The sequence below is a fragment of the Myotis nattereri genome (assembly GCF_964212035.1).
Source record: "Myotis nattereri genome assembly, chromosome: 3".
NCBI lineage: Eukaryota > Metazoa > Chordata > Mammalia > Chiroptera > Vespertilionidae > Myotis > Myotis nattereri.
In genome coordinates, this window is record NC_138077.1 from 67522046 (window position 1) to 67536091 (window position 14046).

Genomic DNA, 14046 nt, shown 5'->3' on the forward strand with positions numbered 1-14046 from the left:
GTGGAAAGATTTCACAGCTTGTTGATACAACTCACTGTTAGAAGAATGAAGTGTGTCCTATGGGACTGCACCAGGAGAGGACTCTTGGACACTTGCTTCTCCTGCATTTCAGTTTATATCCTTTTGCTGTAATAAATCATAGTCATCTCTACAACTACATGCTGAGTCTGTGAGTCCTCCCAGCACTCACTGAATCTAGTGTTAGATCTTGGGGACCCCAAACACAGGAAATTACCATGCATCTTTATTTGTTGTAAGTCACTCATTACATTATTTTGTCTGGCAATAGCAGAAAACTTGCAATGTACAGGAATCTGTAGCAAAGCAAGACATTGATAAATTCTGTAATAAAAAGGGGTTTTTCCCATATTTTATATTATATGTTGGGATCTTAGTGAAAAGGTCATTTATATCCTGCTTAAGTTGTTTGCTACTGTCATTGGTTATTTGTCTTCATTCTTTTGTTGTTGTTGCTGTTAACATATCGAAAGCCATTCCCCATGTGTTTGAAATTCCTTGCAAAGATTATTTTAATAGCTGCATAATGTTAACTGGCTTGCTAATTTTCTTACATCTTTCAGTGTTTTCAGATTTCCACCGCTATAAATAATGCTGCAGTGGATATCTTTGAGCTCTACACCCACCGTGCACATTTCCAAAGTAGATATCAGTGCCTGGGAAAGGAAAGGGGGTGCCAGGGGGTGGATACAGAATTCACATAACTGCTAAACTAAAGGGCCCTGAGAAGAGATGCCATTTGGAAAGACATCTCCAATAATAATAGTTCTAATGACATATATTTAACTTGTATCATCGAATAATGATTCTGTCCGAAGACCTGGCTAAATAGATGTTTGTTAAAATAACAACAATAGCAATGGTTTTACCCAGTCAGCAAAGCTTGTACGTTATTAATGAGACTTCATCTGGGCAGCACTTTCCATGTAGAGAAAACTATGAGGGTTTTTTTTTGTTGTTGTTTTGTTTTGTTTTAAAGCTTAAAACATATAAAGTGCAATTGCAGGTACACAAAACCAGCTCTTTGGTTGGAATATTAGCAATGAGGCAGCAGAGAGATGTCTGCAGGAGGTAATGGAGCTTGTTAAATGTCTCCCAGGAAGGAGGTGGAGGTAAATCGGGTGGTGATGGATCAGATGAAAGGGAACCAAGAGAGAATGGAGGCAGAGAGGCCAGTAGATTGGGAGAGAGAGATTTTGATTGACAGCAGTGGGAAGTACAAGGAAGGAAGTGGAAAAGGAAGGAGGGAAGAAAAGAGGAAGAAAGGAAAGAGAAAACGCAGGATAGTGGAAATAGAGCTGACTTTAAAGGTAACCAGGTTTAGTTTGAATCCCAGCTCAGCTATTCATTAGCCATGTGATCTAAGCAAGTCACTTAAATGAACCCTGAAGCTGTTTCTGCAACAGAAACATCAACATATACATTGTAGGTGATGTTAAAGATGTAAACCAACACTCATAAAGTATGAAGCACGGTGCCTTGCAGTAACTGGGTAGTCAATGATGAAAGCTGCTATCAAGACACTACTAAGGAATGACTGACAAAACTTGGTCATTACCTAGATATGGAAGAGAAGAAGAAACAAAAAATGTTCCAAAATATCAAGTAACAGGAAGAATAATGGCTACTATGTACAGCATTATGTACAGAGACATGGATGCCACTTGTAGATATTTCCTTATGCAATCCTCAAATCATCCTATGACTTAAACATTAATGTTTTCATTTTAAAATAAAGACATTGAGCCCTGGTCGGTGTGTCTCGGTGGATAGAGTGTCTGTCTGTGCACCAAAAGGGTCATGGGTGTGATTCCAGATCACGGGCATGTACCTGGGTTGCAGGTGCATGACAATTGGGGCATTTGAGGGAGACAACCAATCCATGTGTCTCTCCCACATCAATGAATCAATGATCTCTCTCTCTCTCTCTCTCTCTCTCTCTCTCTCTCTCTCTCTCTCCCTCTCCCCCTCCCTCCCTTCCACTCTCTCTAAAATTCAATGGGAAAAATATCCTAGGGTGAGGATTAATAAAAAAAATTAAAATACAAACATTGAGGCTTAGAGAAAAAGCATAATTTGTTCAGGTCAACTGAGCTAGTAAAAAGTAGGGTTGAGTACATTTGCAGACTCAGATTCAGAATCACTTATATTTTACCCATGTGGGAGCTGAGGCCTAGTGTGTTGAAGAATTAGCCTAAATTCAGACAAATGCATGGTGGGCTCCTCAAGGGAAAGAATAAAGAATGTGAAAAGTAAGACAGCTGGAAACAAGCGTCAGGCACCACATGTGAAGGCCAAAGGCAGGAAGAGCAGGAGACCTAAAATCCAGGAGTTCTGTAGACCCAGAAGCGTACAACACAGCTAACAGAGCTGAAGGCTGCAAATAGGTCAGGGGATGGGAGGGAGGCCATTCATTGGGTTTCATGATCAAACAATTGTGGTGACCTTGGGAAGAACAATTTGGAGCCAAAGGATACAAGTGGTTTAGGGGTACACAGGAGACAAATCTGAATGCAGACCACTCTTTCTAGAAGTTTGCCAATGAAAGAATAGAAAGAGAAAAAACACCCAAGTGAAGTGACAAGATTCTGGTGGAAGATTGCTTTGAAGGAGAGATGGTGCTGGCACATTTGAAGAGGCCCAAGTTGAGAAGAGCCTGAGGAAGCTTAGAGAGAAATGGATCATTCTGAAGGTCCACAGGTCAGAACCAGTTGGCAAGGATTCTATGGAGAACACAGGTGAGGGGGTCAGTCTTGGGAAGGTGGATAAATAGATGCAACTTGAAGGAAAGGGGAACAGGTGAAAATTGCCAAGAAATTTCAAAGTACTAGGCCTGCTAGTATGTTCCTACCCCCAAGGACCTTGGTACTTGGCGTTTCCTAATGCTGTCTCCTGGGATTTTCCCATGACTCATCCAACACCAGGGAGCATTGTCAAGACCTTGTCATATCATAAAATGGAGCTCTTTTTCCCAACTCACAGGTAAAATAAACCCACTCAATACAGCATCATTGGAAAGTCCCTGCTTATATGCTGGTACCATAGCGTCCCTACTCACTGAAACCTGGATGTTAGAGAGCACAGGAGTCAGATAGAAATCCATAATGCTGTGGGGTGTCATATAAGTATCCCTAGAGTATTAAATCTGATCACCTTTAAATCATATTTCTGAGCATCCATTTATTTGTCACAGTTTGGTCTTCATAACATTTTAAATATTTTTCCCAAACCAAGAAAAGTTTCATTAGAAAGGTGTTACTCCCATCTCTCTTCTCCCTGGTTGTGGCAAATTAGCAGAGAAAGTAGAACCCTTGAGAATGCTTAACTGATTCTCCAAATTACCCAAAAAGATGACTTCGAGAACGGGGACGGGTTTTTTTCCCCCTTTACTCTTCACACCAAGGAATTGCTCATTCCTTAGGGAGGAGAGAATCCATTACTAACCTTTTCCCTAAAGACGTGTGAATTCAATAGGATTCCCTGGGCCCTGTTCATAACACTTTTCATTTAAAATGATCTCATTGTCTACAGTGAGCCTGTGAGAGCGCTGTCTTTTCTTTTTGCAGTGTGCACGCAGCCCCAGCTCAGTGTCTTAGGCTGAACCATGACCCTGAATTTACAATTACTTCAATGGCATGCCACAGGTAGAGTGGCAGGAGAGCCCACCCCAGGTGTAGACAATAAGGGGTGCACAATTTTCAGAGAATCAATAATAAAACGACCATAGGTTGCTCTGCTGGGATTCTTAACAATGTCAGTAACAAGATCCACCTCCCTACCCAGTGCCTCAACCTCGGTACTCCACTGTCTCTTCTCCCAACTAGTTACCCTTTGCTGTGTCCACTCCAACTCCACAGTTACTAACACCTCTGCCACAGAGCCTCACTCTGAGAACTACAGAGCCCTAAGACATGAGATTACGGAGTTGAGAGGAAGGGAAGAGAGAGGAGAATAGCAAATGTAGTTCCCGATGAACTTCACTTCTTAGTGAACTTGGATGGCACTGGTACAGCCCTTGACCCTCACAATGCCCTTTCCCCAGACAGCAGCATCTTCCACAGAGTGCTCAGAAATTCTACAAGTATTTGATTCCTATCAATGGGCTTGGCAATTAGGCAATGGCTGATCTTTGCAGATTGTCATCCCAGAGTGCCTGCAGAGCTGCTGAGGGTGAGGCTGAGACTCACAAAGTGGAGCCCTGTCCCACCCCTTTGCACCTATTGCAACTCCACTGTCTATCTCCCACAGGCCCAACCCCCTGACGTGCCAAGTAAAATAAAAGTATTTCTCTGATTTAAAAAAAAATAGTAAAAGCTTGAAAATCTCTCACAGCAATAACATTTTAAGAATACAATTTTCTAAAATAGGAAATGAGGTTTGCACTACAGTGTTAAAAAGTTCTTCCCTGAATACCATCCTATGAACTTGGCTGTCCCCTGAGAAGTTGATGAGGGAAATAGAACCCCTTCCTCTGCAGATTGCTCTTTATGGGCTAAAGGGACCAGATAACTTTTGGGGATGGAAGACAGCTCTTGAGTCTTGCACTTTAGAATCCCGGATGTTAAACATCTAGCTCTGTTGCATCATCCTTTCTTTTGGGCCCCAGATGCCAACAGACAAATCTGTCGACTTTTAGGATGGCATCAGCTAATTGTGATGGGACAAGGCTGTGTGATTCAACTATAGTTTCCACATCCACACGTGGGAGTTGATGGGAAGAGGGAGTATCAATGCTCACACAAAAACAATTGTCCTCAGCATGATGGCAGAGGTGTAACACCTCTTATTAACTTCTTCCCACCTCAAAACCAGCCTATTGCCTCAAAGAATGATCTATCCCATCTCAACAATGTCCTAAGTAAGTAAACATAGTGCCTCACGTTGACACTGTTGTCAATGTGAGGATGGCACATGTTATCAATGTTTTCCTATTCCTTCAGGGGCCATACAATTTTGGGAAAGGATCTGAAAAGATTGGAAGGGGGAAGAGCTGGAGGTGAATGGCAAATGCAGTTCCTGAGGAGAATTCCCAGGACACCCTCCAGAGAGACCCAGGGGTTTCCCTTCTTGTGCTCATTCTCTGACTAGGTTTGCTGTGGAGAGCCTGACTCAACCCAAATCCTCATGGGACTGAATTACCCTCAAGAGTATCCCAGCTCCACTGGAGAGCATTATGCTAAGTGAAATAAGTCAGTCAGAGAAAGATAAATATCACATGATCTCACTCATTTGTGGATTATAATGAACAACATAAACCGATCTAGAGACAGAGAAGCATCGATCAGATGCTCAAACCTCAGAGGGAAGGTAGGGGAGGGTGCGGGTAAGGGGGAGAGATCAACCAAAGGACTTGTATGCATTCATAGAAGCATAAGCGATGGATGCAGACAACAGGGGGTGAGGGTGAGGGCAAGACTGGGGGGATAAGGGGTCAATGGGGGGATGCAGACACATTTGTAATACCTTAATCAATAAAAAATTTAAATAAATAAATAAAATAACAGAAAACAAACAAACAAACAAAAAAGAGTATCCCAGCTCCAACTAAAAACAGTTTTCTTCTCTCCTGTTTTGAATTGAAATGTTTGCCCACCGGAGGGTGCTATTTTTATGCATCATAAAAACCTTAATACTGATAATCATAAAAAATTGGACACTACCTACAAGACTTTAAAATGGTGGGGAAGACTACCCAATGGTGTCATTTAAAAAGAGGCTTCTAAACTTATTGTGGTAATCATTTCATAATGTATATAAATATTGAATCATGATGTTGTACACCTGAAACTAGTAGATGAGATATGTCAATTATACCTCATTTTAAAAGTTTTTTTAAATGTTCATAAATAATTTTATAATAAATTGGAAAAATGATCTCAAAATACATTAGAATCCTAAAGGGTAGGCCACAAAACTACAAATAAAAATCTGATCTCACATTATTTTTATATTCATGATAAATAATTTTAAAATGAGATAATTATGTAAAACATACAGTTAGCATCATGTTTTTGTTTTGTACATACATACAACATAAATACAATATAGTTATGTCCAAAATAAGCTCAAATAATGACAGCTTACAGGTACATGGTTCAAGTTTTTAAAACTCTCAAATACACTATTCATTATTTTATCATGATAAGCATATACCAGCTATATAAGGTGAAGTACAATAATTATTTTTACTAAACAAACTATAAGAAAAAAGTCAACAAACAGGTTTAGAGATACAAAAATATCTCAATCAGTGTTTAAGTAAGTTAAAAATTTAAGAAATCTTCAAGATCCAATGGGCATAGTATAAAGTAAAACAGTGGTTTCCATACTACTTCCGGAGCTTATAAAACAAACAACAAAACAAGAATCATGTATTTCTCCGACCCATATAACACATTCCACACCAGTTTTAAATTCAAATTATAAATAATGAAATAGTAATGAGTACATATACCATTTCAGTGTAAGTCATAAGCATTAAACAAGTTTTCTTAAAATGTCATGTGTAAATCCTCTTACCTCCAATAAGACATAAGCTTATGATGATCACTACAATGAAACCTAGGAAAATAAAGGTGATGGCCATCCACAATTTACACTTTCCACACAAAGTCCTATTACAGGAGCTCCAAGGGCTTTTCCGGTCAGCCTGGAAAGCAGAGGGAGATTGTGAATTAGTCCTTTGGTTTCACCAAGCATGTTTGAATACTTAGTATGGGCCAGTGACACAGAAGTGAAGGCAGCGGGATTCTGATCTCACCAGGCTACAGTCTACTGAGTCAAGTTTACAAAGGGGTGGAATGGAACTTCACAGAAAAGTTAGTAAGAAATGCCCTGGGAACTCTGAGCGGGGGCAACCGGCAGGATGTTGAAGGGTGGACAGAAAAGTACTTCAAAGCCACAAAAGAGTATCCCTGGTATTGATTCATAATGGAAGTGGCCAAGAGCCTGCTGATTGATTTCTGGGTTTCAGGAGCAAGTAATGAGAGTTAAAATTAGAAAGAGTGAAAGGCTGAAGAATATTTGAGAGGGTTCTGAATGCGGCCAGAGCAGTTTGTACTTAATTGGGGCGTACTGGGGACCTGTTGAAGATTCTGGAACACAAAGCTGAATGAAAGTTTCAAAAAAAGGTCATGTATAGTATAGAGTGGACACACCAAAACAAAAGCTAAAAGGCTACTGCTGTGACCCAGACTCTAGGTAATAAGGACCTGAGAAGGGAAATGAAGGGAAGGATGGAAGAGACACCAGGAAATAAAGCTGTAATGGGCATAGTGAGGCACAGTGTGGGGCCAAGTAAAATAATTACAGCCAATACCATTTCTCTTCATCCTAACAGCTCTGCAAGGGAGGCTTTAGCCCACTTCAAAGATGCAGCTCAGAGAGATTGGTCAGGACGAACCTCTCTGTGAGTCACTGCACAGCTGATGCGCTCTCCCTTTCGTCCACAGCCGCCCTGTGTCATTGTGCAGAGCTCCAGGTTATGAGCGAGCCAGACTCCTCCACTCCCAGCACTGCCACCTGCCCCTAAAAGGTCCCCTGACTCTTCTCCCACTGGGCCATCAGTAATTCCCACATGGACAGCATGGGAAACAATGGAATATGACGGGGGAAAGTATGTTTCTGTATCAGAATCCCAGTTACACCATTTAAAGTCCGGTGACCATCAGCAAGCTACTAAAGCTCCCAGCCCCAATGTCCTCAACTGTAAAACATAAATAATAAATCTATTTTTAGGGGCTGCTGTGAAAACTAGAAATCATGTGCATGAAGCACTTGCTAACAAACATTAGGACCTGAACAGATGGGCATAATCATGATTGCGTGTCCCGCTGCCCCACAAGCAGCTGCAGCACCTCCAGAGGCTCGCTCTCAAATTGACTGACACCTTGTTCAGATCTCCCCCATCAGGATTTTGGTGGTGGCCACCAGAAAAGGAAACTGTGTGTCCACTATAGTTCACACGTTCTCAATGAGTGGTTGCCAAGCCTGGCGACACGTCACAGTCACCTGATGAGGAATTTAAACGACACAGACCTAGGCCCTACCCGGACCTAGGGGGCCAGGGTGTAGGGAGGTGGGGGCATGCCCCAGCTTATGATTTTCACCCTCCCAAAGTGAACCAATTGTTTTGCCAAGGTTGAGACCACTGGTCTGAAGCCACCCCCACTCCTCAGGGGCCAGGCCAGATCTCTCCTGGTGGAGGCCTCCCCATCACCGCACCCATGGAGAGATGCCCCAGTCCACAAAGCTCACCTGTCCACGCAGCTCACCTGCCGCTGCCCTTTCTGGTTACATGTTCAAATATAAACAGATACTGGCCTTATCTTCCTAAGTAAAGTGAAACCACATCGAGGGAAGGGTGGCTCTTAAACTTCCCTGTTTTTGCGTCCCACTCTTGTGCTTCATACAGGTAACAGGCACTTCATAATGTGTTGCCGAGTTACAGAGGGCTCCAAAAATGTTAAGAATGTACCTTGAGAAATTCTAGAGTGGAGGTGACACTTTGGAGCACCCAAGTGCACTGCACGCTGGTTCTATGGATCAAGGGTGAGGGAGCAATAGATGCCCTGGGACTATCTGAACAGATGAAAACCCTCTCGGGGTGTCTCTGGAGTCCAGGGACAAAGCCACATCTCATCTCCACCTGACGGCGGAGAACTGCTCCAAAGTCACCAAAGGCAAGGGCTCGATAAGGCCCATCGGGGGGAAGTCCCAGTACAAGGAACCTTTAACTGTTCAGGACACAGAAACATATCTTCCTGTTTACAGAGCCCCCCAGACACGGACCATTTTAGTGCTGAGACAAGGGGCAGCTGGGACCATAAAGATGAGTGCAGAATGGTCCTGAGTCTCCAGTGAGTCACAGAATGCGCATCAGTGCACCGCCTTGATTTCTTGCCCCTTCACTTGTGCTGTCCCTTGGAGGTGGTAAACCTAGACCTCTGGTGGTTTGAGACCACAGTTCTGTGACTTCCTGGGAGAAGTCGGTTCAGAATTACACAGCCCTCATCTATAAGAAATGCCTTTCCTGTCCAGCCCGAAGCTTCCATCCCTCAGCCTGGCCCCCGAATCTGTCTGTCATCGGCCCCGCAGCAGAGCCCACTACCCCTTGCATGACTAATCTTCACAGACTTAAAGTCAATATAAAACAGCCTGTTAGCCACTCCTGACCCAAAACTAGAGTGCAGTGCTTCCCAGCTGTCTGTTCTTTAGAACCAACCCAGGACTGTGCCCTGAGGGTGGACAGTCTCCGATGTAGGAGGTGTGCACTACCTGTGCTCTCCGAGTCTCCCCTCAAAACCCGATCACGGAGATGCACTGCCTCCTTCACTGGCTTCCTCGTCCTCTCTTGTCCAAATGTTAGGCCATGAGGAAAGGCCACAGGCAGGTTCTTCTGCAAGGTGCCTTGGAGATTTTTACAAACTGCACCTTACAGTCTATGATGGCACTGAAGGGCTCAAGAATGTGTGTGGTTTTCCTCTGAACATTCCCCAGGCAGTCACATCCCTCTTCAGATAAAAGAATCCAAATACATGACACAGAGACCTTCAATAATGGCTAGGCTACCTATCGCTTTGGTACAAAAAGCTTTTCTTCTCTGGCTGAGTCAGAGGCAGATATTACATAGATCTAGGGACATCTAGCATGCAGGAAACTGAACTTTATGATTTTCATTGTGGGATTTAATCCACTTGCTGATCCAAGCACAAAGGAGCCAGTTGATTCTTGTCCTAAATTCTGAACCACTCATTGCAATGGGGCCAATTTTCAGCTAGCCTATTTATATAAAGTCTTGCCTGCCTCAAAACGATCAATGTACTGGATTTTTATTATGATGATGATGATGTTTTTATTTCTTAAAATGTCTCTGGGACTTGTATTTGGAAACAGGTCAGAGCTTGTGTAATGAGCCATAAAAGAAAACCGGTCTCACTCCATTACCCATAATTTCTTTTTCATTTTTGACCCAACCATATTGCCATGTTTATAGTGCTGGCAGACAAAGGGAAGTTCAATGACTTATATTCCTTTCCCTTATAGCCCCAAACCCAGACCAAGAAAGGGAAATACGTTCTCTCCACCACCTTTGATACTCTCTCAGCTCAACCTAGAAAAATATCCATGAAGTGGAATGGCTTCTTCCCAATTATCTAAAACTGTTCCTTACTTCTCACCCCTCTGTCCATCCACCTGCAATTCCATCATTCCAAATATGCTACCCAATTCTTAAATAAACCTCTGTAAATTTATGAACTGACTGAAATTAGTAACATGTAACTTAAGCTGTTACACATAAATGAGTATAAGTCATATATTATATTTACATATTTAAATTATATGTTGGTATATATCTAGCTGTGTAAAACAAATAAAAAAAAAAAAAAACAGCATGGAGCCTGGCCAGTGTGTCAATGTTTGAGCATCAATCTATAAACTAGAAGGTCACAATTCAATTCCTAGTGAGGGTACACGCTCAGGATGTGGGCTTGATCTATGGCAGCCGTGGGCAAACTATGGCCCGTGGGCTGGATCCGGCCAGTTTGAAATGAATAAAACTATTGAAAAAAACGACCGTACCCTTTTATGTAATGATGTTTACTTTGAATTTATATTAGTTCACACAAACACTCCATCCTTGCTTTTGTTCCGGCCCTCCGGTCCAGTTTAAGAACCCATTGTGGCCCTCAAGTCAAAAAGTTTGCCCACCCCTGATCTATGGTTTGGGGCATGCAAGAGGCAACCAATCAATGATTCTCATCATTGAGTTTCTCTCTCTCTTTCTCTCTCTCTCTCTCCCTCTTTCTCCCTTCCTCTCTGAAATCAATAAAACTATATTTTTTAAAAATTAGAAATATTAACATATAGTTTAAGGAGACCACAAACAAAATTCTTACAAGTCTGAATCTTGTGCTTGTGCTACATAACACTTTAAAGAATTCTATATTAATTGATTTTTCCATTTAAAATACACTTCAACCTTATTCTATAGAACCAAAGAGAAAGGTTAGATATGGGGTTTTTTTTCTATTTTTTCCCTTTATAAAAAGTTTTTTTCCCCATTCATGCATTTCTAGAATGTCCTCCAAGTGCTCATGTAACCCCTCACCTTCATGCCATTATGTCACTCACCACTAGTTTCCCATTTGGCGACCTACAAAGTAAATTCACAAGGAAGTCTAGACTATCTGTATATATACCTGAGTCCAGGGGAAGTTAGTAGTGCAGCGATTTCAACCTGTGTGCTGCAGCAGGCACACTGGTGTGCTGCAAAAATTTTGAAAACATGCAATATCTGATTATTTAGTCAGGGGCACTCACCTCTTTTCCCTTAGATGGTCAAACTAAAAATTGACAATAGTGAACACAATAGACATCTGGTGTGTATGAATTAAAATTATACTTTTTTTGTTAGATCGGCAAAATATATATTTTTGGGTGTGCTATAGCATCTTAGTAACTAGTATGTGTGTCATGAGATGAAAGGGGTTGAAAATTACTGAATTACAACATGAAAGCGCAATCGGTATTAGGTGCTAAACAATGCTAAAATACCGATACAGCGTACCCTACATATGTTTGGCATTTTCTTCCACTCACTGTTTGCACCAAGGCACGGCCAGGCCTGGGGAGAAGCCCGGTTAGCCACATTACATTAGCATACCCGGAGAGCTGGGAGAACAGACCTCAGCGCCTTGCCCCAGGACACATCCTGTAGCTGTGAAGCAGTCGCCAGAACTCAGATCTCTGGACTCAGTCCCAAACCATGAAGTCTTCGGGTTGTCCTGGGTCTATCTATCTAACATGAGGCAAGTATTCCCAGTTCCCATTCCTGACGCTTCCTTGGACTGACGCAGCACGCCCACCGCTGTGGGCACGGGCACAGGATTAGACCATCTTCCTCCAACTTCCCTTCTCCAGTGGCGCTCAAACATAAGGAACCCAATACCCTCCCAGGTACCTATAGGCAACTGTGAAAGCAGACTTTACAGTATTTCAGGGTGCAGTGTGGAAGCAAAAACAGTGCTTTCTCCTTTTGAATGTCCTGCTTATCCCTGAACTCAACAGTTGGGCAGCCAGAGTGGGAGTGGGGGAGCAGAGTAGAAATACCAGGATGGAACCATAGGCATGGGGAGTTCCCCTAGCCAGTAAAACTCAAGCGAGTCTTAAGGTTAATCACAAGGTACATGGCTGGGAATCCCAAGTCTCTGCTGTTTTACAAGCGTTTGATGAGCATGAATAATGTTCCCCCCGCAGCGAGGGCTGAATCAGGGGAGTTCAGCCAAAACATTACCAAGGACTTTCTTGGAGATTGAAATAAAGCCGAAGCAAATGAGGCGCAGTCTAATTCTTTAGGACAAAACCTTTGAAATTATTTTCCTTCCACCGAGCAGGGCAAGTTTATACCCCACCTCCAACCCCAGCCCTTCTTGTTCTTGATGCTTTTTCACTCTCCCCTCTCTCTTGCTGTGAAATCAAGTGGCCACACTGAGGAAGGCGAGCAAGTGTGTGTAGGGGCTGTGGGCCAGGCTGGGTGGGCGGTGGGGAGGAGGACGTGGGAGGAAGCAGCAAGGTAGTAACGAGGGAGTCAAGGAGGTTCTGGAGAAAATGAGAAGACGCCATCTATCGCTCTAGTTCTATTTGAGGAAAAAAAAAAAACAACTAAAAGTTACAGGACTTTTTTGAAAACCATCTCTTTCTCTGGGGATTCTCTCTCGGAAGAGAGGAGCCACACACCTCCTAGGTGGGATTCTTCAAAGTTGCGTGGGGACCAGGGGGCTGCGAGGGGCCTGGGGCTCGGGCTGGAGCGCATTCCGGGGTCCACCCCCCTGAGGGCTTCCCATCGCGCACCACCCGCACCCATTGTCGGTGGCGCCGGAGAGCGGGCTGGAAACCCGACTCAGAGGAGCCCGGCTCGGGTCCTGGCGGGGAGCCCGGATCCCAGCGCGCTCAGGCGATGTCGCGGGCGCCAAGGAGGCCTTACCGGGGCTGGACGGGGCTCCTCGGCCGAAAAAGGGACAACCTGAGCGGCTCCATTGAGAGGCGTCTGCTCGTCCGGCTGCCCCTCGAGCACCGAGAGCTCCAGCTGGTCTCCGGGCGATGGGGGCCTGGCCCCTTCCATGGACGGCAGAGGACTAAGCCCGCCGGGAGCAGGCGGCACACACCCCACCCCAGGGTGCAGAGTCCAAAGCTGCCTCCGGGGTGGCTCGCTCTGCACCCCCGTGGGTGGGGGGCGGGGCGGGCAGAGGGAGACCTCGGGCGGCGGGCGGGGCCAAGGGCAGGGGAAGGCTGTTTTTCTGGTTTGTTCAGGGCGCTGCCTGCGCTCCTTTCCCTGTTCGTGCAGACAGGAAGCAGGAGGGCCTGGCTGGCTGGCCACTGTGGCAGGGATGGGCAGGGATGGCCTGGCAGCGCTGTGCAAAGGGAGAAAGTTGGGTTTCCGCCCCCAGGAGCTGTCTGTTTCTGGGATTTGACCCAGCTTTCGCGGCTTAGCAAAAGTTCATTCATTTCGTCAACAAATAAGCTGAAGCAGCTCTTGCTGCCCACATTGTGCCAGGTTTTGATCAGATGAAGATGGCTAGCAATACACAGGAACAGCTGCTTCCTTCCACAAGCCCAGGGGCTGGCAGAGGCAGCATCAGTGGTGGAGGGAGGGGGCAGCTGGCTTTGGGGCCAGACTGCGCCAGTCAACCCCTCTCACAGGCTCCTCTCTGTGAGACCTGGGGCATCACCTCTCGGTGCCAGTTTCCTCACCTGGAAAGTTGGCATAACATCAGTGCCCACCAAATGGAGTTGTTGCCCTGGTTAAGAGAGTGAATGTCAGAAAAATACTCAGAACACTGACTGACAGCAGATATTCATAAACATTGGAGATTGAAATAAAGCCGAAGCAAATGAGGCACAGTCTAATTCTTTAGGAGAAAACCTGGTGTGGCTGAGTGTGACCCATGAACCAGGAGGTCACAGTTTGATCTCTGGTCAGGGCAAATGCCTGGGTTGTGGGTTGTATTCCCCAGTAGGGGGCATGCA

General features: G+C 44.4%; 1 protein-coding gene across 1 annotated transcript in view; it reads right to left on the reverse strand.

Annotated features, from left to right (window-relative positions):
• LOC308516792 (TPA-induced transmembrane protein) overlaps positions 1-13264 on the reverse strand; it is a 29941-nt gene extending 16677 nt beyond the window's left edge. The window contains exons 1-2 of the mRNA XM_081087913.1: positions 13004-13264; positions 6538-6667 (exon numbers count right to left, since the gene is read on the reverse strand). Coding sequence (XP_080944039.1) covers positions 6538-6667; positions 13004-13141 — 268 coding nt within the window. The 5' untranslated portion in view covers positions 13142-13264. The remainder of the gene's footprint in view (positions 1-6537; positions 6668-13003) is intronic.
• Between the last annotated feature and the right edge of the window lie 782 nt (positions 13265-14046).